General features: G+C 44.9%; 1 protein-coding gene across 6 annotated transcripts in view; it reads left to right on the top strand.

Annotated features, from left to right (window-relative positions):
* The window catches only part of DNAJB6 (DnaJ heat shock protein family (Hsp40) member B6), a 73,500-nt gene that overhangs the window by 14,359 nt on the left and 37,266 nt on the right, over window positions 1–21,875 (top strand). For 3 of the 6 annotated variants that reach the window (XM_072776806.1, XM_072776808.1, XM_072776807.1), the window contains exons 2-4: window positions 16,037–16,127; window positions 19,181–19,290; window positions 21,742–21,801. In XM_072776806.1, coding sequence (XP_072632907.1) covers window positions 16,063–16,127; window positions 19,181–19,290; window positions 21,742–21,801 — 235 coding nt within the window. In that variant the 5' untranslated portion in view covers window positions 16,037–16,062. Of the gene's footprint in view, window positions 1–9,416; window positions 9,440–16,036; window positions 16,128–19,180; window positions 19,291–21,741; window positions 21,802–21,875 lie in introns of those variants that run through there. The other 3 variants (XM_072776810.1, XM_072776811.1, XM_072776809.1) reach the window with 2 other exon arrangements.

Here is a 21,875-nt window from a genome sequence, read left to right as displayed (position 1 = left end):
TGTTTTGGTACCAATGATCTAGACTTCTGAAAGTCTTGACATTGAGGGTTATTAAGTTTATTAGAAGTAGTTCCTTTGAGGGACTAGTTTCTTTTTTCTTTTTTTTTTTTTATGATAGTCACAGAGAGAGAGAGAGAGAGGCAGAGACATAGGCAGAGGGAGAAGCAGGCTCCATGCACTGGGAGCCCGACGTGGGATTCGATCCCGGGTCTCCAGGATCGCGCCCTGGGCCAAAGGCAGGCGCCAAACCGCTGCGCCACCCAGGGATCCCGAGGGACTAGTTTCTTAATGAGGATTAGGTTAGTGGGTTTTCTAAAGAGATGGAGTTAATTTTTTTCACTTAACATGTTTTTTTTGGCATTTAAACAGATTAACAAACTGATTGTCTTAAGCATTTTTTAAGTTTGTATTCTTTTAAGTAATGTACGCCCAAAATGGGCTCGAACACAAAACTCCAAGATCAAGTTGAATGCTCTTTCCGCTGAGCCAGCCCTACACCCCAGAAGCATTTGTTCTTTTTTTTTTTTTTTTAAATTTTTATTTATTTATGATAGTCACACAGAGAGAGACAGGCAGAGGGAGAAGCAGGCTCCATGCACCGGGAGCCCGACATGGGACTCGATCCCGGGTCTCCAGGATCGCGCCCTGGGCCAAAGGCAGGCACCAAACCGCTGCGCCACCCAGGGATCCCAGAAGCATTTGTTCTTAACTGAGAGTAGAAAGTGTTCATTTTCTTTAGCTTCCTTAAAATACAGTAGTAGGTCCTGTTAGTGGGTCATGAGAGAAGAATATCCACTAGGAAATATCAGAATATCCACTAGGAAAGATGTAGTGAGAGAATTGAATTCTCTTCCCATTCCTCATCTGACTTCCCTTTAAGCTTGAATTGATTTCTGTTAGGCAGCTTTAGACCAGCCCTGTGCTTTGTAGAGCTCTGTTCTCTGCCCATGCTTTCCATAACGGAGGTCAGTAGCCACATGGGGCTGCAGGGCCCTTGAAATGTGGCCAGTGTGATCAAGGGACTGAGTTTCTAATTGTATTGAATCATAATGACGTCAGAGTTAATGGCTGCCTGTTGGGAACAGTTTGCGCCGTGAGGCAGTGTGGTTTCAGAGTTTTCCTGGGCCCAGTGGAACCTGCCTAAGGCCTTTGTGGGTACCTGTGCTTTTAGTGTACATGGTCTGCTCTTTCACGTGACATATGCTTCCTTTTTGGCACTTGGATGCAGGAGAGAAGCCGCTTTCTCCAGGTAGCATCTGTAGGTAGTGGGAGGCGGTGGGTAGGCACCATGTTCCTCCCTGGTCCTTGGGTACCCCTGTGAAGAGAAGGCACATGAGGGGGCATGTGTCACACACACATCCCCCCACCCCCAGGGCTTCCATTTTTCTGGTGTTGCCTGGCCTCTGTAATGGCAGTTGCACATGGGAGATGGGATGGGGAAGGTGGGACTCGTGTGTGTGTGTGTGTGTGTGTGTGTGTGTGTGTCCTAGGTGACAGCCCAATAGCGAGGCCTTACTGCCCCTCTCACACTCCCTGGCAGTTGTAGCTGGGGAGCAGGGATGGTTGGCTGATTTTAGGAGAGAGGTGAAGGTCATTTTGTTTGTGTATTAATTAATTAATTAATTAATTAATTAATTAATTAATAGAGACAGAGAGAGAGGCAGAGACACAGGCAGAGGGAGAAGCAGGCTCCATGCAGGGAACCCGATGTGGGACTCGATTCCGGGACTCCAGGATCACACCCTGGGCTGAAGGCAGGCGCTAAACCGCTGAGCCAGCCAGGGATCCCTATTTATTTTATTTTTTTTTTTAAGATTTTATTCATGAGAGAGACAGAGCCAGAGAGAGACAGAGACCTAGGCAGAGGGTGGAGAAGCAGGCTCCCTGCAAGGAGCCCGATGTGGGACTCTGATTCCAGGATTCTGGGATCACGACCTGAGCCAAAGGCAGGCAGTCAACTGCTGAGCCACCTAGGCATCCTGGTGAAGGCCATTTTAAAGGTTTTGTTGCCACACACATTTTTTTTTTTTTTTTGAGAATAAATGGATGTATTTGATGTTTTAGGAAAAATGGATTAAAGATTCAAATTAGTTTATCTGTGGGTAGGGAAATTGTATATAAAATCTATTTATCTGCACATCTCGTGATTAAGCAGCAGTTAAAGTTGTTTTGGAATTGGATAGTATTTCTAATTTTCCAGATTTCTTTTATCCTGTATTATACAGTCAGCCATATGTTTAGTGTATGGATTTATCATTGTTTTAGAAAAGGCTGTTAATATTTTGAAATACCGTGTTCTGTAGGGAAATTACAGATACAAATTTGTATGTGGCATTTATATATATAGTCACAGATAATCTGTGGATTTTGTTAAGTTTAACTTAATCCTCTTACCCTTACTTGCTCTGAAGCTGTGAGCAGGGGGTGGGTTACACAGCCTGTGGCTGATGCTGCATGCTGGATGCTGTGGTGTCAGGACCTGAGTCTACTCTGCAGGTTCCTAGGAGATGCCCAGGGTCTAAGTGGCTTCTTGGATCTTTATTTATAGGCCTTAGGGTGTTTTCATTTTTATTGTCTTTATAGAGCATATTTTTGAGTTTTTTTTAAAGATTTTATTTATTTATTCATGAGAGAGACATAGAGGCAGAGACACACACAGGCAGAGGTAGAAGCAGGCTCCATGTGGGAGGAGCCTGCTCCATGTGTGCAGGGAGCCCGATGTGGGACTTGATCCTGGGACTTCAGGATCATGACCTGGGCCAAAGGCAGGTGCTAAACCGCTGAGCCACCCAGGGATCCCATATTTTTGAGTTTATGGTAAAACTGGTTGATCTATTTGGCATTTGATAAAAACGGAAAAGGTAGTGTTGATGTAAGAAATGTCCTTCTAGCATCAAGTGTTTGGCTCCCACACTCACAGCACAGTTTGGCATAGGCGGGAGAATTCTACCCTCAAACTTGGGGATGTGAACTGATGGAAACCTTGGGCAATTGACTGTTCCTTTGAGCTGCTCACGGCTGTGGTCGTGACTCCATAGGTACTTGTAATGCCTGGCACAAGACAGGGACATATTTCCTCCTGATTAGGCTAATGATTCAGCCTGAATTATTACTAAACCAAATGCAGCGTCACCAGTACAAACATGTGGATGAAAAAGTTTTTAAAATTCTGTTTTCAGTAGAAGTTGAAAAAAACCTTTCATGAGATGTTAGTGGTTGTGCATGGAATCCTATTAATGAAATCCTGCTGCTTTAGAGGGTGACCCGTAACAGGTTCCTGAATCTCACTTCCCTTCACTACTTTACTCCATTCCTACTGTCGTTTTTCTGATTCAGAAAATGCATTTCATTTGGAATATTTTTTTAATGATCTCCCCAACACCACACAATCATATTTTCTTTAGAAGTTTACTCATCTTGTACTTAAAAGTCATTTTTCTCAAATACATCTCTAATATACCATTTCTTTCTTTTCTTTTTTTCCCTAAGATTTTTATTTATTCATGAGAGGCAGGCTCCTCAGGGAGCCTGATGTGGGACTTGATCCCCGGACCGGCATCATGCCCTGAGCCAAAGGCAGATGCTCAAACCGCTGAGCCACCCAGGCATTCCCCTAATAGACCATTTCTTAAAAATTCCTTTGCTTATAGTCAAAAAGTCCTATTTCTTTGGCATGTTCTTTTTTTTTTTTTTTTTTTTTTAAGATTTTATTTATTTATTCATGAGAGACACACAGAGAGAGGCAGAGACATAGGCAGAGGGAGGAACAGGCTCCCTGCATAGAGCCGGATGTGGGACTCGATCCCGCGTCTCCAGGATCACGCCCTGGGCTGAAGGCAGGCGCTAAACCACTGGGCCATCCAGGCTGCCTTCTTTGGCATGCTCTAAAATTATTCTTGAATAGTGTCTTCTTCTTGAGCCCTAGAGGTAAGCTTTGTACTAAAAGTCTTGCCTTACTAAATTGTCACTTCACAAGTGGGCCATGTGCTTTCATAGTTTCGTCACTGCATATGCTGCTGCTTCAGCTGGAGATAATTTTGCCTCTGCACAGGGAGCTGCTTTCTGTTTCCAGTTCTTCAGGAAGTGGCAGTGTTCTTTTACACTTTTTGTCTGCACTCTCCATACCCTCTCCTCCATGCTCCTCGCATGTTTGTGTTAACTGTCCATGACTAACTTGTTCATGCATCTGTCTGCTAAACTTCGTGACTTATTCCCAGAGCTAGTCTACAATTGTTTTAAATAGTAAATTTGTATGATTAAATTCATTCAGAATTACATCATTGTTTTCCTTGAGAGTAAATATGTTGATGGTAGAATTCTATCAAAAAGGTTTTGATTAAAAGAAAAAAAGGTTTTGATTGATTAGAACAATGGGCCAATGTCACCAAGGTGGAATTTATGGGGCAAGCTGTGAAGCTCATGTGTCTGAAGAACCACAGTTGCACAGCGGCCATGATGGGAGGCAGGACAGTGAACACATACTCACAGGGACATAACTCAACTTATGTTGATTATTGAGTTCAGGTATGTGTCCTAGGAGAGTTGATGATCTGATGATCCAGGTTCAGAGGAGAAGTGCAGTAGTCTCCTTACATTTTTGTTGGTGACATTCTGGGTACTCAGAAATTGCAGCCTTGGAGCTTGCTCAAGGAGGAACTGTCAAGAAATGTAAATCTGTATTAGTTGAGAGTGAAAAATTGAAGATAAAGCCCCTGAATGTTTGAAGACCTCTGTGTGGAAAAGAAATTGAGCATGCGTTGTGTAACCTGAACCAGGGACCAAAGGGTGACAACTCCCTGGAGGCCCCATCTTTCAGTGTAAAGAATCCAATAACTATTGACAGAGAAAGTTTGGGCTTCTTAGTAGTTATTGTAGTAGGGATGCTTTTTTTTTTTTTTTTTTAAAGATTTTTATTTATTCATGAGAGATACAGAAACAGAGAAGGCAGAGAGACAGGCAGAGGGAGAAGCAGGTTCCATGCAGGGAGCCTGATGTGGGACTTGATCCTGGGTCTCCAGGATTACGCCCTGGGCCGAAGGCGGCGCTAAACCGCTGAGCCACCTGGGCTGCCCCATGTAGTAGGGATGCTTTGAGGCAGAGTTGAAACTAGGTTACTTTAAAAGTCCTTTTGGGGCACTTGGGTAGCTCAGTGGTTGAGTCTGTCTTTAGCTCAGGTCGTGATCCTGGGGTCCTGGGATCGAGTCGCATACTGGGCTCCCTGCGAGGAGCCTGCATCTCGCTTTGCCTATGTCTGTGCCCCTCTCTCTGTGTCTCTCTCTTTTTAAATAAATAAAATCTTAAAAAAAAAAATAAGTCCTTTTATTTAACAAGAACATACTGGTTCTGCTGGCCCAAGTCTATGCTTTGAAAAGCACTAGGTTATTTTCAGAATGATAGTTTTTTAATTCTAGCATTTTTTCTGTATTTGTTAGGTGGAATTCTTTTTTTTTTTTTTTTAAGATTTTATTTATTTATTTGAGACTGAGCATGAGCAGGGGGAGGGACAGAGGGAGAAGCGGGCTACCTGCTGAGCAGGGAGCCTCACAGGGGACTTGATCCTAGGACTCTAGGATCTTGACCTGAGCTGAAGGCAGAAGCTTCATGGCTTCATCACTGAGCCCTCCAGGTGCCCCCAGAATTCTTTAAAAAAGAATGTTGCTCTGCAATTACTTTGTTGCCATTGTAGTTTGTACAGGACATGTAGCATAGGAAATCCTTGATTCTTTTACTGGTATGTGTATTTTATTTTATTTTATTTTATTTTATTATTTTTTTCTTTTTTGGTATGTGTATTTTAAATGCATGGTAGTCATTCTGATGGTCAGATTCCCCTCTGGTCTGTGAGTTCTCCATCAATTTTGTTCTGAGGTCTTTTTGACCTGGTCCTACTTTCCTTTGACTTTTTTTCTTTTAACTTTAGAGTGAGTTGAGGTTTACAGCAGAGTCCTCAAGACAGTATGGGCATTTCCTTTTTACTTTTCATCTGACTTTCCTTAATCATGTAACTACAGTACTGTCCACTGAAACGAAGAGGTCAGCATTGCTACAATACTGTTAACTCTGATCTCTATTCATACCCTGCCCGTAATCCACTAATGTCCCTTCCCTGCTCCACACACCAATCCCAGAGCCCAGGTAGTGTTTAGTTGCCATTTATTCTTAGTCACCTCAAGATGTTATAGTTCTAGTCTTTACTGTGGTTTTTGTTTTTTGTTTTTTATTTTTGTTTTTTTTTTTTTTGTGACCAGGCCTATAATTTTTGCTATCATTTGTACTTGAAGAGCTCAGTAGGATGTCTTAGGCTCGTCATGTCCTTTTCCTGCCCCAGAGTTAGTATTAGCCAGTGAAGTAAAGTCTCACTCCATGTAATCCCCAGTGGAGCTGACCATGTCCTTATAGCTGGTTATGTCCAGTGCTGGACACCATATTGTGTCTGCTCTGATAGCTCCTGTGTATTTATAGCTTACTTTGGCTGTGAGAGAAGAGGATATGATTAAGAGGCTCCAGCAGTAGGAGAGGCTGGTGCCATTAAAGATAGAGAAAAGTTGAAGGGGTTTGAGATAGCTGGCAGACACACCAGACAGAACTGTGGTTACTTTGTGTGGGTGTGTGTGTTGGGAGGTGGAGGGGGTAGATAGCAGTGATGAGGGGAGCAAAACTTTCCAGTTAACAGCGTGGAAGTGGGAGGCAGAATTTACTAGAGAATGACAAGGAGTAGGGTAGGGAGCATCCAGTGAAATTTGGTCCTGTTCTATTTGGGATGTCTGTCATAAGGCCAAGTAGCTATGTCAAGTAGTCATCTGTCTATTCATGTCTGAAGTGCCAAAGAGAGACCTAGGATTGGAGCTTATATTTGGGAATCATTGCGAAACAGATGGTATTTGCACAATAGGAGTGGATGAAAAGACATGAGTAGCAGAAGTTTTGAACCCTAGCTTCCCCACTCTGTGTTCACAAGGCTTGTTGGGAGAGCAAACCAGAACTGGGACAGGGCTGGAAAGCCTCTGTGTGCTGAGGGCTTTGGAGAGTCAAACTGCACGAGCTCTGAAAATGTCTGCTGGGTGTTAACGGGGAAAGATTTTTCTCTTGACCTTCCTAAGTGAGCTGCTAGTCGTGCTACTGGTGTTGGGCGGAGGTACCAACAGCCGCTTGCTGAAGGGACAGTGGAGCTGAGGCTTTGGACTCTCCGGATGATTGGTCTCATTCAGTTCATTTGCATTTTCTTTAAGGGGCAGCTTTCTTTTGGAGGGACAAATAGCTGTCATTCAATTGTTGTTTCCCAGGTCCTGTTAACTGCTGGGGTTCATGTGCTCTCCCTGTCCCAGTGACTGCCCTGAGGGATGTTAGGTAAAGTAACCAGGGCCTATACCACCTAGCAGGTTGAGGCCATGTCCCCACTCACATCTGCATGACTGCCTTGGCGATCCTGCTGCCACACTACCGTCCTCATTTGCACAAAAACCACCACATCAGTGCAAATAAAGAGAAACCGCCGAACTTGAATCCCAGCTTTGAAGCAGTACCAAGGACATCTTAGCAGTGGCATCTGACACACCAGATGACCTCTGACCACGTGTGGCTCTGGTGATGGTTCAGCTGTTACAGAGTGGGAGCCTAGTCTCATTCCATGTTGGGAACAGTGGATTGACAAGTCCTGTTCCTGCTGGCCACTCTCGGGGTGCCCCGCAGATGGTCGCAGCAGCAGCTGGAGCTTAGAGGGGATCGGGATCTGGCAGAGTTATTTACTCGCTCTTGGAAGTAGAGATGCTAGGGGCTGGCTGCTTCGTCTGCTCTTTCCGACTGCTCTTGCTGTGTTGTGGCTGGTGGTCAGGTTTTTACTTCCTGGAGGTGGATGCTTGCTGTGCTTCTTGGTCTTTTGGAGCTGGGAATTTTGAGCCTGAGCTTGGCTGCTGTCACTGGCCAACCGGTGTGCTTTTAATGTTGAAACTGCCAGAGAGGAAACTTTTAAAATTGGGTGCTCACTCCTATATTGTGTAACTGATTGCCTTTCAAACAAATACCTTATGTTTTATGTTGAACATGTTCAAACAGAACAGCAGAAGCTGTGTTTCAGTGAACAATGTTCTTGGTACATTCTCCAGTTAATACCGAGGGGCTCATGGCAGGCTGCCCCAAGGTGGGCCACCTTTTTTTTTTTTTTTTTTTTTTTTTTTAAAGGTGGGCCACTTTGGCATTACGTTATATTGGAGTCCTCAAAACCCAGCAGATGCGGGGGTGGTGGTGGTGGGGAAGCCCCCTGCCTCCCCCACTGTGGCCTAAATTTACATAGAAAAGGAGAGCCTGCATCAGGCTGAGCCGGTTAACAGGGACCCTCCCCCCTTTTTAAAATATTTTATTTATTCATGAGAGACACAGGCAGAGACATAGGCAGAGGGAGAGCAGGCTCCCTGTAGGGAGCCTGATGTGGGACTCGATTCCAGGACCCTGGGATCACGACCTGAGCCAAAGGTAGAGACTCAACCACTGAGCCACCCAGGTGCCCCAGGGACTCCCCTTCACCTAAGCAACTCCATGGGCACCGGCGACCTTGGGCTTCCAAACCTTTCTCTCCTCCTTGCTTGTCGCCTTCCTCCCCCTTGTGCCCTCAGACCTGCCCCTCTCCTGAGCTCCTACAAGCTTCCTGCTGCCTTACTAGTCTTTGGAATTTCCTACCCACACCTATGACAATGGATTTTCTCCTGTTGACCTGGCTCCTGTCTACATGGCTCTTAGGCCCTCCTAAAGGTCCATAGGGCAGAGGCAGCCTTTCCTCCCCCGCAATATCCTTTGTTACGTGTCTGGCATAGCTAATTGGGGTTTTCAGGTTAAGTCGCAGGAATTGCAAGAAAATAGTCACAATATAATTTTCTCTAATTTGTAATTTAAAAAAATTCTGGAAATCTATTTGAGAAAAGTACATATTTTGATGTTCTAAATGGCAAGTCAAGTTCAAGTCTGTTCTGAGTTCTTAACCTTCCAACCTCTAGAACTGTTACTGCTGTATTTGAGGTTATACTTTACCTTGTAATTTTTTTTTCGTTACGTGATCAAGTTGATATATTTCACCTAAACACATCCTAATTTCTTATATGAGATCTTTGGCCCAAGGGCTTTCTGAAAACCAGTTTTGTTTCCCCAGTCTTTTGTTTCTGGTTTTGTGATCATGTTTTCCATTTTTGTTCCATTGTTTTTGTAAGCATTCCAAAGCTTAGATGTTTAAGCTTTGCTTTGCCAAATGGGCACATGTTTGATAAAAATACACGGATTTTCTTTTCTTTTTTAAAAATTTTTCAATTTTATTTTTTAAAAAGATTTTATTTATTTATTCATGACAGAGAGAGGCAGAGACCTAGACAGAGGGAGAAGCAGGCTCCATGCAGGGAGCCCGACGTGGGACTCCATCCCGGGACTCCAGGGTCATGCCCTGGGCCAAAAGCAGGTGCTAAACCGCTGAGCCACCCAGGGATCCATCCCCTCTTTTCTTTTTTCTTTTCTTTTCTTTTTTTTTTTTTTTAAGATTTTAAAATTTATTCATTTGAGAGACAGACAGTGCAAGTAGGGGGAGCAGCAGAGGGAGAGGGAGAAGCAGACTCCCTGCTGAGCAGGGAGCCTGATGTGGGGCTCTATCCCAGGACCCTGAGATCCTGAGATAATGACCTGAGCCACCTAGGTGCCCCTGGATTTTCTTTTTAAAAAGTTTTTTAGGGATCCCTGGGTGGTGCAGCGGTTTGGCGCCTGCCTTTGGCCCAGGGCGCGATCCTGGAGACCCGGGATCGAATCCCACATCGGACTCCCGGTGCATGGAGCCTGCTTCTCCCTCTGCCTGTGTCTCTGCCTCTCTCTCTCTCTGTGACTATCATAAATAAATAAAAAATTTAAAAAAAAAAAAAAGTTTTTTAATAAGAATTTTATTTTATTTTATTTTTTAAAGATTTATTTATTTATTCAGAGAGAGAGAGAGAGGGGCAGAGACACAGGCAGAGGGAGAAGCAGGCTCCATGCAGGGAGGCCAACGTGGGACTTGATCCCAGGTCCCTAGGATCACACCCTAGGCTGCAGGTGGAGCTAAACTGCTGCACCACCAGGGGTGCCCAGGAATTTTATTTTTTATTATTATTATTATTTTTTATTCATTTATGATAGAGAGAGAGGCAGAGACATAGGCAGAGGGAGAAGCAGGCTCCACGCACCGGGAGCCCGACGTGGGATTCGATCCCGGGTCTCCAGGATCGCACCCTGGGCCAAAGGCAGGTGCCAAACCGCTGCGCCACCCAGGGATCCCAGGAATTTTATTTTATTTATTTATTTTTTTTAGGAATTTTATTTTTAAGTAATATCTACACCCAGTGTGGGACTCGAACTTAAGAGGTTGAGATCTGGGCAGCTGGGGTGGCTCAGCGGTTTGGCGCCTGCTGGGGTGGTCCCGCGTCGGGCTTCCCTCATGGAGCCTGCTTCTCCCTCTGCCTGTGTCTCTGCCTCTCTCTCCGTGTCTCTCATGAATGAATAAATAAATCTTAAAAAAAAAAAAAAAAAGTCACATGCTCTACCGAATGAGCCAGCCAGCTGCCTCAAGAACGTGGATCTTCTTTTTCTTTCTTTTTTTCTTTTAAAATTTTATTTTTTTATTCATGAGAGAGCACAGAGACACAACACAGGCAGAGGGAGAAGGAGGCTTCCTGCAGGGATCCTGATGTGGGACTCAATCCCAGATTCTGGGATCACACGCTGAGCCAAAGGCAGACGCTCAACTGCAGAGCTTACTTACCCAGGTGTCCTGCATGTGTCTTTTTAAAAAAAACGTTTTTATTTAGGGTGCCTGGCTGGGTCAGTTTGTAGAGCATATGACTCAGGGTCGTGAGTTCGAGCCCCACGTTGGGGGTGGAGTTTACTTAAACTTCTGGCATGCCTGGCTCAGTTGGTTAAGCATCTGACTCTTGACTTTGGCTCAGGTCATGATCTCAGGGTTGTTGGATGGAGCCCTGTGGTCAGGCTCCATGTTGGGTGTGGATCCTGCTTGGGAGTCTGCCTGTATCTCTGTCCCCCCTCCCCCATAGAAAGGAGGAGGTTTTATTTATTTTATTTATTTTATTTATTTTTTATTCTATAAAAGGATTTTTTGTTTTTAAAGATTTTTATTTATTTATTTATTCATGAGAGACACACAGAGAGAGGGGCAGAGACACAGGTAGAGGGAGAAGCAGGCTCCAGGCAGGGAACCCGACATGGGACTCGATCCCGGGTTTCCAGGATCACTCCCTGGGCTGAAGGCGGCGCTAAACCCCTGAGCCACCCGGGCTGCCCAGAAGGTTTTCTTTATAAAAACAATATATAAATAACTTATAACATCTATAAAAACCTAATTTTATTTGTAAATCTTAACATCATTTATGTTTTACAAACCTAAAATGTACCCTGTTAACCATTTCTCAGTGCACTCATCAAAGGGCAGTCACAGTGTCGTGCCTCCAGTGCCACGTCTTCTCTCCTGCATCAGAACTCTGTACCCATTTCACGTTAGTTCCTCCTCCCCAGCCTCCATCCTGAAAGTTCTGTTTGCCTCGTAATGCTCTTTTCGTTCTGGATGTTTTGAGGCTGTGTTTATGGCAGTATTGCAATTTTATCCTTTCGAAGTTCTTGTTCCCAATAATCTCTTACCCCAGTGGATCCTTCCTAGAGTCCTGGTGCTGTGCGAACTTTCCTAGTGTCTGCCTTGTGCACCCTTCATGTCATGGGAGTTTGAATTTTTCTCTTGGAACAATGGAGATTTTAAAAGAATTCAGTGAAATTAAGGTGCACAGTGTATACCTTAAACTGTGGTATGTTTGGTTGTATCTTACTAAAACTTGAAAAACAAAATTCAATTTTAGGATGTCTTTGATTTTTTTTTGTTTACAGTTACTGTGTTTACTGAAGTATTTATTTATTTTTTATTTTATTTTTTTTATTTTTATTTTTATTTTTTTACCTTTTTTTTTTTTTACTGAAGTATTTAAACGAGTTAATATTTGTAGAACACTTAGAAGTTTTAGTCTATTGAGATGTGGTTGACTGGAGACATTCTGTATCACAGTATGGTCACCAGCCACTTTGTCACATCAGTTACCAGGTCTTCCTGTGCTGAGAACATGGTTTTTTTGTTTTTTGTTTTTTTGTTTTTTTTTTTAAATTTTTATTTATTCACGAGGGACACAGAGAGAGAGGCAGAGACATAAATGGAGGGAGAAGCAGGCTCCGTGCAGGGAGCCTGGTGTGGGACTTGATCCTGGGACTCTGGAATCACACCCTGGGCTGAAGGCAGATGCCCAACCACTGAGCCACCCAGGCATCTGGAGAACGTTTTTTAAGATGGAGTTTTCTGGCAGCCCTGAAGTATTCACCACAGTGTTGGCTCCAGAACAGAATCCTCACTGTGAGTCTGTGCCCCTCGAGCAGCATTTCCCCACTTGTCCCAGCCCCTGCCCCTCGTGGCCAGCACTCTGCTCTGTTTTTGTGAGCTGGGACTTGCCGGCTTCCATGGACCCCTGAGCTGCTCTGGGATGTGTTCCTTTCTATGCCTTCCATACTCCTGGGACGGGGGGCTTCTGTTGGCTCTCTCAGTGCCCCTCTGCTCTTGTTGCCCAAGCCACAGCGTGCGGCTCGGCTTGCCTCCCACAGAACCAGGGGACCCTGTGGAACCAAATGGTAGTTGGTCTTGAGAAGGAAGGAAACGCTGGTGGTGTTGACAACATGGGTGGACCTGGAGGGTGTTAGGCTAAGCAAAATAAGCCAGACACAAATAGTGCATGATCTTATGTGTGGAATCTACAAACGTTGAGCTCCCCAAGAAACATGGGTTGGGGAAGGGAAGCGGGGAGCTGTGTCTGTCAACAGGTATGGCCTTTAAGTTACAAGTACATTCTGGAGACTGTGGTGCAGCCTGGGTGGCTAGTAACCTGCCGAATGCTTGGCATTTGCTGACAGAGCTCTTCCTATCCTCACTTCTCAAAGGAAGTGGTATCTGTTTAAGGCGATGGGTATGTGAGTTCACTTGACTGTAATCACTTTACAGTGTCTGCATGTATCAGAACCTCCTGTTGTGCGCCTTACACAATTTGTCATACTTTAGTTCCAGCTGGGAGACAGAGTTGAGCATGCTGTGGGTTTGTCAGCTCTGGAGATGAGGAGCCAGGTTCAGCATCACGTGATCTTCGTCTCCTCTCTGCTCTCAGCCTGCTTGTCCTTAGAATTGTGTTTTACCTTCCGACTCTGTGTGCGAGCCTGTATGGCTTCCTCACGCCTCACTTCCACTACACCAACTCTCTTTAGCTCGATTTAATTTGTTTTTAAATTGCAGCGGCCAGGCTAATGATTTCATCCTTTGCAGAACAGATTTGACCTCCTCTCCAGTGTGGTTTCCACTGGTTACTGTGATTATTTTATGAATGCCTTTTTTTCTATGTTCCATTTCAAGCTCTTAGCTTCAGATTCTGGGAGGTGTTCTCACTCCTGCTGCTTTCCTGGTCAGCTCCTATTGAGCAGGGGTTGTGTTTTCTGCTGGGATCTGTGACTTAGCTTTTAAAGCTGTAGTGTGAGGTGCCCCTGTGTTTGCCTCATTATCTTGGGGTCACACTTGGTGGTTCTGCAGTGTGTGGAGCATCACAGGATAGTGAAGGGGAATCCTTTCTGCGCCTCTCTGAGCCCTAGGGCTTCACCGCCTGGGGGGGCCGTCACCTCTTTGTAGCAGGTTGGAGGCGGTTTCTCTCCTCCCCCTTTCTTGTAATTACAGCCCTTTGGGAGCCACAATATAAGGGTTGGGGCTGGATCTTCAGTGCAGCCACTCCTTCCGGTGCTTCAAAAGCAAATCCTGTCCTGCAAACACAGGCCTCCTCATCCCCCCACTCAGGATTACCACTTTTGGTGTCAACTCCATGGTTGTTTCTGGCACTTGAGCCGTCTCTTTCTGGCAGCTCAGCTTTCTTTCTTCTTCAACTATGTTTGTTGGATTTTAACATTTCTAGGTATGAGGGGGCAACTATTATATATCCTCCTGTGGCATTTTTCAGTTATTTCATGTGTTGAGCTCCTGGGCTAGTAGTGAGTAGATTTCATGTGCTGCTTCTATTTATTTTATTTTATTTTTTTTAAAGATTTTATTTACTCATGAGAGACACAGAGAGAGGCAGAGACACAGGCAGGGAGCCCGATGCGGGACTTGATCCAAGGACTCCAGGATCATGCCCTGATTTAAAGGCAGACGCTCAACCGCTGAGCCACCCAGGCATCCTTGCTTCTATTTATTTTTAGATTATTTATTAGAGTGAATATGAGTGAGGGGGAGGGGCAGAAGAAGGCCAAGCAGAGTCTCTGCTGAGCTGGCTGAAGAGGAAGTGGAAGCAGGGCTCAACCCCACGACCCTGAGCTCATGATCTGAGCCAAAACCAAGAAACTCAAGAGTCAGGATACTCAACTGGCTGAGCCACCCAGGCGCTACTTTCTGACCCTTTAAATACAGTTTCTCTGTAATTGCTTGACTTGTACATGTCCGTTATGTAATACCAGGTACTTTTTTTTGCTATGAGTTGCTTCCCAAACATTGGACACAATTGTGTATGCATCTTGTTTTGAGCAGTGGGAGTAATTGCTAGTTGACCTCGTTCAGCCTCAGGAAGACTAACTGCAGATACTCGCTTGGAGTCAGAATGTCTCTGAAGTCTGATAGTACAGTTTCTGGGGATAGTACAGTTTCTGGGGATGTTTCTGGGGAGCCCAGCTTCTCTTGTGGGCAGGGTAGCCTGACTGTAGGGCCTGTTTTCCTGGGTGATGGTAGCGTGACCATCAGAGAGGATAGGCCTGTTCTTGGTAGGTGTCTGGTCAGTGGTTGAATGAATTGCTTTAGTCAGAGTTAAAGAAGTAAGCTCATTAGCTTTCACTTAGAGGCAGCATGTCCTTGGTTTCTGGGCTCCAGGGCCCAGCCCTGTTAGAGGTGGCACAGGCAGAGCCGACTGTCACTCTCCTGCCCTGTGAAGTGATGTGGATAACTGTGAGGCCAATCTCTGCTGTTAGTTTGCCACCGAAGGCGTGATCTGTATGGATGCCTTTTTTTTTTTTTTTTTTTTTTAGATTTTATTTATTTATTCATGTGAGGGAGAAGCAGGCTCCACACAGGGAGCCTGATGTGGGACTCGATCCCTGGTCTCCAGGATCACACCCCGGGCTGTAGGCGGTGCTAAATCGCTGCACCACCAGGGTTGCCCGCCCTTTTTTTTTTTTTTTTTTTAAAGGATTTTATTTATTTGAGAAAGCATGAGTAGGAGAAGGAGCAGAGGAGGAGGGAGAAACAGGCTCCCCGCTTAACAGGGGGCCCAATGTGGGGCTTGATCCCAGGACCCCGAGATCATGACCTGAGCTGAAAGCACATGCTTTTCTCACTGAGCCACCCAAGCACCCTGTAAGGCTACCTTCTAATTAGTGTTGACAACAGGGCAGCAATCTATGTGTGTGGTGGATGGCTGGAACTTGGAAGCCAGGGGATAAAGCTGTGTTGTCAGACATTTTCTTTTTCTTTCCCTGGGACTTTGGGATGGGGGGTTACTGTAGCTCATCCCCAGTCTTTGTGTGGGTCCCATATCGCTGAGACAATGTGTTCATTCTGGTGGCTGTGCAGTCTTGCCCAATGGCTGGCTTGGGAATGCACTGAATGAAGGAGGTAACCAAAGCTCCCTGAGCACAGCTCTTGTCAGGAAAACAAGATACTCACACAGGGCCTGTCAGCTGGTGGTCAAGTGGGCCCTGAGTGTCTGCCTCAGAGTCCTCTGTTTTAGTTTAGGCAGCTATTATTAGGCTATTTCAGGGTTTTTTATTCTATATCTAGAAGGGTCTTAGGGCACAAGTCTTGGAATCTGTTCCCAGACAAGGGCCCAGTCTGACAGGCTAGTGGTTAGTGCTCAGGTGAGGTGACGTCTTCCCTCCAGCCCCCCCCAACCCCACGGAGTTCCTTCCCCCCACAATGAACCCAGCCTTGGCAGTCCTGTCATTGACCATGGATTTCTAATTGCAGGACTCACTCCAACAGCCTGTTGAAACATGGTGGATTACTATGAAGTTCTAGGCGTGCAGAGACATGCCTCAGCTGAGGATATTAAAAAGGCGTAAGTAATCATATTTATGAAATAATAAATCCGTTGTGCACTGGTACTTGGGTATTGTAACTTTTTATCTATCGAAATGGACCATGTAGTATAACACTCTTTCAATGCTGCTGTGTAATTTTACCTCCAGACAGAGTAGTTAACAAATTAACTCTTGCTTTCTGGGACCTAGGCCATCCTGTCACTTGTCATTGAGGAATAAGAAGGTTGCCTGGTTTCCTGTTACTTTGCCTTGGGACATGGATTCTGTTGGCCGCTTAAAGTAGATCAGACTTACTGAGGATGTGAGATAATCCTGGAGAACTCTGACATTGGATTTTTGGAATGGAGTTGAGTTGGCACCTGGCACTCTTAAGAGTATGGTGTTATAACCACCTTGGTGTAGTTGCTTTAAAAAATCCTTGTCATGTGGTCCCTGACTGTACCACTAGAACCCATCTGGTCCATGGTACGGTTTGTCAGCCTTACCCATCCATGCCTTTGTGACCAGGCCTGGCGCCTGTACAGGGCAAGGCTGAGGGCACAGGTGGCCAAGGTGAACTGGATTTAATTCATTTGACCTTCATGTGTAGCAAGAAATGTTATGAAACAGATTTTAGCTTGGAGAGACTAATAAAACTCAGCTTGGAATAATTTCAATTTGTTATAGGAACCAACATTTTTATTTATTAAAAAAATGTTTTTTTAAAGATTTTATTTATTTATTCATGAGAGAGAGAGAGAGGCAGAGACACAGGCAGAGGGAGAAGCAGGCTCCCTGCAGGGAGCCCAATGTGGGACTCCATCCCAGGACCCTGGGGTCACGCCCTGAGCCGAAGGCAGATGCTCAACCGCTGAGCCATCCAGGCGTCCCAAACATTTTTATTAATACACAAGTCTATACTATTAGATAGACTTCATAGATCTCAGATGGAAATTAAGGGTTTTTATTTGAAGATTTATTTATTTGGTAGCAAGCAAGAGTGAGAGAGCCCGTATGCAGGGAGGGGGGAGAGGGACAGGCAGAGCCCAATACGGGGCTTGGTCCTGTGACCCTGGGATCATGACCTGAGCCAAAATGGAGAGCAGATGCTTAACTGAGCCAACCAGGTATCCCACATTTGAGGGGTTTGAATCAAATATTTCATTGAAAAATGCTAAAGATAGCAGCCTGACTGCTACAGCCAGCCTACCTGAAGCTGTTTGCAGAATATCCTTGTGTTAAACCTCAGCCAGGAAATTCAAGTAGGTGGGCCCCCAGGAAGTGCCTTTGGGCTGTCACCAGTGGGCCTTGGGGCTTCTCACTTCTGTTAACAGTTCTGCTCACAGCTCGTGGGCAACAGTGGCTAGTTGGAAATAATCGTATTCTTCCTGAATAGTATGTCCACAGTATTTTTATTTTTATTAACCACTGGAAAAACATGCCTTTGTTACTCTAAACACAGAAAGTAGTTGGTTTAGTTACCTATGAGAATAGGGGTCGATCAGCGTCTTCAGGATGCTTTGAAGTATGAACTTAGGAAATGCTATTTCCTGTAAATAGAGTAAGGGTTTCCCATTAAGTGTGCAGTTAAATTAATACTAACTTAGGCTGGATTTAGCCTTATTTATTTTTATTTTTATTTTTAAAAAAATTTTTATTTATTTATGATAGTCCCAGAGAGAGAGAGAGAGAGGCAGAGACACAGGCAGAGGGAGAAGCAGGCTCCATGCACCGGGAGCCTGATGTGGGATTCGATCCCGGGTCTCCAGGATCGCGCCCTGGGCCAAAGGCAGGCGCCAAACCGCTGCGCCACCCAGGGATCCCCCCTTATTTATTTTTAATGAGCAGAACTGCACCTGTGAGTGGTGCATGTTTTTAGTCCATTTTGTGGATTCTAGGCTTTGTTCATGCGTAGTGACCAGAAAAGCTTCTATTGGAGGAGTAACTGTGTGTGGCTGCTCTCTCTCACCATTTCTCCTGAGGAACCTACAATCTTACCTGGCTCTGTGTCCCAGGCCCTGTGCTTTTCCTCGCTCCACGGGTTAGCCTGCCTGCGTTGGTGCTCAAGTACTGCTGTGAAGTCACACTTCAGTCCAGAGGCTGATGCTAAAAGACATCCGATACTCTTCCCATTTCATGGATTGTGCCTGGAATCCAAAGAAGATTGAGTAGTCTTTCATAAAACCTGTACAGATAAAGCTACCCTGGATTCTGCTACATTCTTTGTTTTCAAAGAGCACACTAGTGCAAATGAACCGTTCTTTCTCCTTGGTCTTTTACATGGTCTGTCAATTTTTGCCCAGGATCTGTTGCATTTCAGGGGTTTTGGTCTGCTTATTGCATGTTGAGGTCCATGGTGATAGAAAGATAAAATATTGTTTTAGTGTTGTAGAGTCCAGTGTTAACCAGATTTTAAGAAGTTCAAGCCAAGGTTTTTGATTAAAATGTTAAATTGAACCACAACAGCCTTATGTTAACAACTTGCAGGTGTGAGGAGGACTGCCTGGTTCCTCATGTTAGCTTTTGCAGGGCCTACCCCTCCCCCGCTAGCCCGCCCCCACCTCATATCATATGTGGTGCTGATGTTTAGTTAAGTAGAAGAGATTTTTTTTATCGTATTTAAAAAGGATTTTTTTAAAAAAATAAATCCCTGTAATTGTTACTGTTAATTGGAGGCTTCAGTGAGTCTTGAGCACAGAACGGGGTGGCTTTGTAAATGGAGCTGCTACAGCCCACCCCTGCCACACTGCTGTGGGAGGCGACAGGCTGGGGACCAGGGCTGTGGTGCTGGACCCTTGGCCCCTTACCAAGGCTGCCTTCTGCCTCTGCTCTCTCAGCTGCACGACCAGGAGTTCACCTGCACACATTGATCCTCAAATGTTGCCATGTTTTTGTATCTCTCAGTTTTGTATTGTGCTGTGTGGATTTTAGAACTTCTTTGTCTTGTGGTGGGGGAAAGGGAGATTTTACTCCTGAATTGACCCTCATCGCACAGGTTTATGAACCTCGTGATGTTTCATAGCCGTTGGATTTCTGCACATGGAAGTGACCTGCACGTGGAAGTGACCAGTGCCCTTTTACTCTTTCCAAGGTACCGGAAACTGGCCCTAAAGTGGCATCCAGATAAAAACCCTGAAAATAAAGAAGAAGCAGAGAGGAAATTCAAGCAAGTAGCTGAGGCGTATGAGGTGTTATCAGATGGTGAGTTAACCTACCCAGAGCTCGGACTCTCCCCAGGGCTTAGTGGAGTATGGATTTGGCTAATTGAGGTTTGGGCATGGAGAAAAGTTTCTTTCCTTGTGAAGCTTTGACCCATGTCCCTGGCAGATCCTTGATACAGTTACCCGTGAGTGCTGTGGGTACCCTGCTTCTATCAGTTTCTTTCAGGATGGCTGTTTTAAACAGTTACTGACACTGATCTGAGGACTGACAGGATGGATCAGAGTGTAGGACTCCATCTGGGTCATTGCGTCTCCAGACTTTGAGGTGTTGCTTCCCTCGCCCCTGGGTCTAGAGCATAGATACTGGAAAGTGTAGGCTTTTGAAAAGTCCGATCCATTAGCCTGGTTTCACAAATCAAGTGGAAGGTGAGCTGTTAGATTCAATCAGCAGGTCCTTGGTGAAGAAAAGTGTGTGTGGGCCCTGGGTTTGGGAGAGCAGTGTGGAGGTTTGTTAGAAGACTGGAAATGTACTGACATTGCTTTGCCAGGAAGGAGCACTGAATGACCTGGTGTGAGTCAAGGCAGGGTACCCAGAAGGTTGGAGTAGGGTTCACTGGCTGCAGGGCATCAGTGCTTCCTTCAAGTGTATCCACAGGGGGTCAGGGTCACCCGTGAGGTTTACTGGCTGCAGGGCGTGGGTGCTTCCTCCAAGTATATCCTTCTGGCAGGATCGTCAGTGAGAGGCAGTTCTGAGTTTAGAGGAAATCTGTTTAACCGCCACTTGCCTTCCACTGCTGCTAATAACACGTGGAGCATCTTTATTTGTGAATACGTCTCTTCTTCTATTTTAAAGAAAGTCCCAGATGTTTTATTTCATGAGCAGCTTGTTATTAGGAAACACATAGACACTGATAATTGCAGTCTTTTAAAAATGTGGCATTTAAGATCTTAAACTGATAGCGGGTTTATCTTCTTTTAAGATTTAAAAAATTTAGGGATGCTTGGGTGGCTCAGCAGTTTATTTAGTGCCTGCCTTTGGCCCAAGGGTGTGATCCTGGGGTTCTGGGATGGAGTCCCACATCAGGCTCCCTGCGTGGAGCCTGCTTCTTCCTCTGCCTGTGTCTCTGCCTTTCTTTCTCTGTGTCTCTCATGAATAAATAAAATCTTTAAATTAAAAAAATTAAAGATATTTGAGGGAGCATGAGCAGAGGTGGGGGACAGGGAGAGTGGACTTCCTGCTCAGCAGGGAGCCTGATGCAGGGCTGGATCCCTCCACCCTGGGATCATGACCTGAGCTGAAGGCAGATGCTCAACTGCCGAGTCCCCCAGGCACCCTGATTGCAGCTTCTGAACAGACTGAGTTGGAGCACTATGGGATCTCCGTGTCATTATTGTCTTGTTTGGTCCTTGTTTGTGCTGATCAACACTTCTGGATTTGTGGATTCACAGACCAGGAATGATTAAAAACAATGGAGGAGGAAACCTAAACTGTTTTTGTTATTTTAGTCAGCTGATTCTCTATTTTTAGGTTGAACCCAGACTTGATTTTTGTCAGGAAGAGAACATTTAAATTCTCATAAAGACGCTGTTGTTTCCTCCTACTCCCCTTTTCTGAGGGAGAGTGTATTTTCATGTCTCTTATGCAGCCTCCAGCATAGGTGTTACCTTCACAGGTGTGCTTACCATTCTTACTAGCGCTCTGGTTACCCCGAACTGACTTTCAGTGGTTTGTATACCTGTTTTCCCCTATAACTCTTGTTATTTTACCACACAGTAAAATAAATAATACTTTGGGGGGAAGTATCAAAAAAAGGTGTCTGTCTCTAAGCGCTGCAGTTGCAGTTCTTTGTTTTAGAAGGTAGAGAGTCAAGAGGACAGAGGACAGTAGAGCATCTTCAAGGCTTGGTTGGGCTGTTGCTCTTCCAAGGGGATTAAGCCTGCGGGATTGGGGTTGGCTCTTCATCTGGCTTTTACAAGTACCACGTGCTAACGGATTGCACCACTGGAGCACCTGTCATCTGGCTTTTAAGTACATCTGTTTCCTGCCCTACCAAGGCCCCATCCTGTCCACTGTGTGCCGCAGATCTTAGTCCCCCTCCAAATGGACTTGGTTGTAAGACGGTATACTTCGAGAGTTGGAATAGTTTTATAACTTACGTGATTTTAATGTATGTGTGAGCCACATCTCTGCATTGTAGGCTGAAAGTACTTTTTTATTTTATTTTATTTTTTTATTTTATTTTTTATTTTTTAGAAGCACTTTTTTATAATCACATTTTAAACTTCACACTATTTAAAAATTTTACTGAGTTTGTAAGGAGATATATTTTGTTTTTTTCTTCCCCCTTTTTGTGTAAAGTAAGGGAGGCCTAACTCCTTAACACTGAAACCTTGAAAACTGCATTGGTTTCTTGGTTTATAGCTTTGGAAATATGTGAATTCTGAGGGAAAAAGACCTTGGTCTTATGCTCTCTCCTTTTTAAATTTATAGCAAAAAAACGGGACATCTATGACAGATACGGCAAAGAAGGACTAAATGGTGGAGGTGGAGGTACGTAAAAGTTGACTTTTCTCTTGGCTTTGTAGTGAGCAAAGGAGGCCATCTGGCCACCGGAGGTCTTGGTC

This window comes from Canis lupus, chromosome 15 (assembly GCF_048164855.1).
Source record: "Canis lupus baileyi chromosome 15, mCanLup2.hap1, whole genome shotgun sequence".
Taxonomy (NCBI): domain Eukaryota; kingdom Metazoa; phylum Chordata; class Mammalia; order Carnivora; family Canidae; genus Canis; species Canis lupus.
The sequence above is the reverse complement of the archived record's forward strand: the minus strand, read 5'-3'. Positions and strand labels throughout refer to the sequence as shown.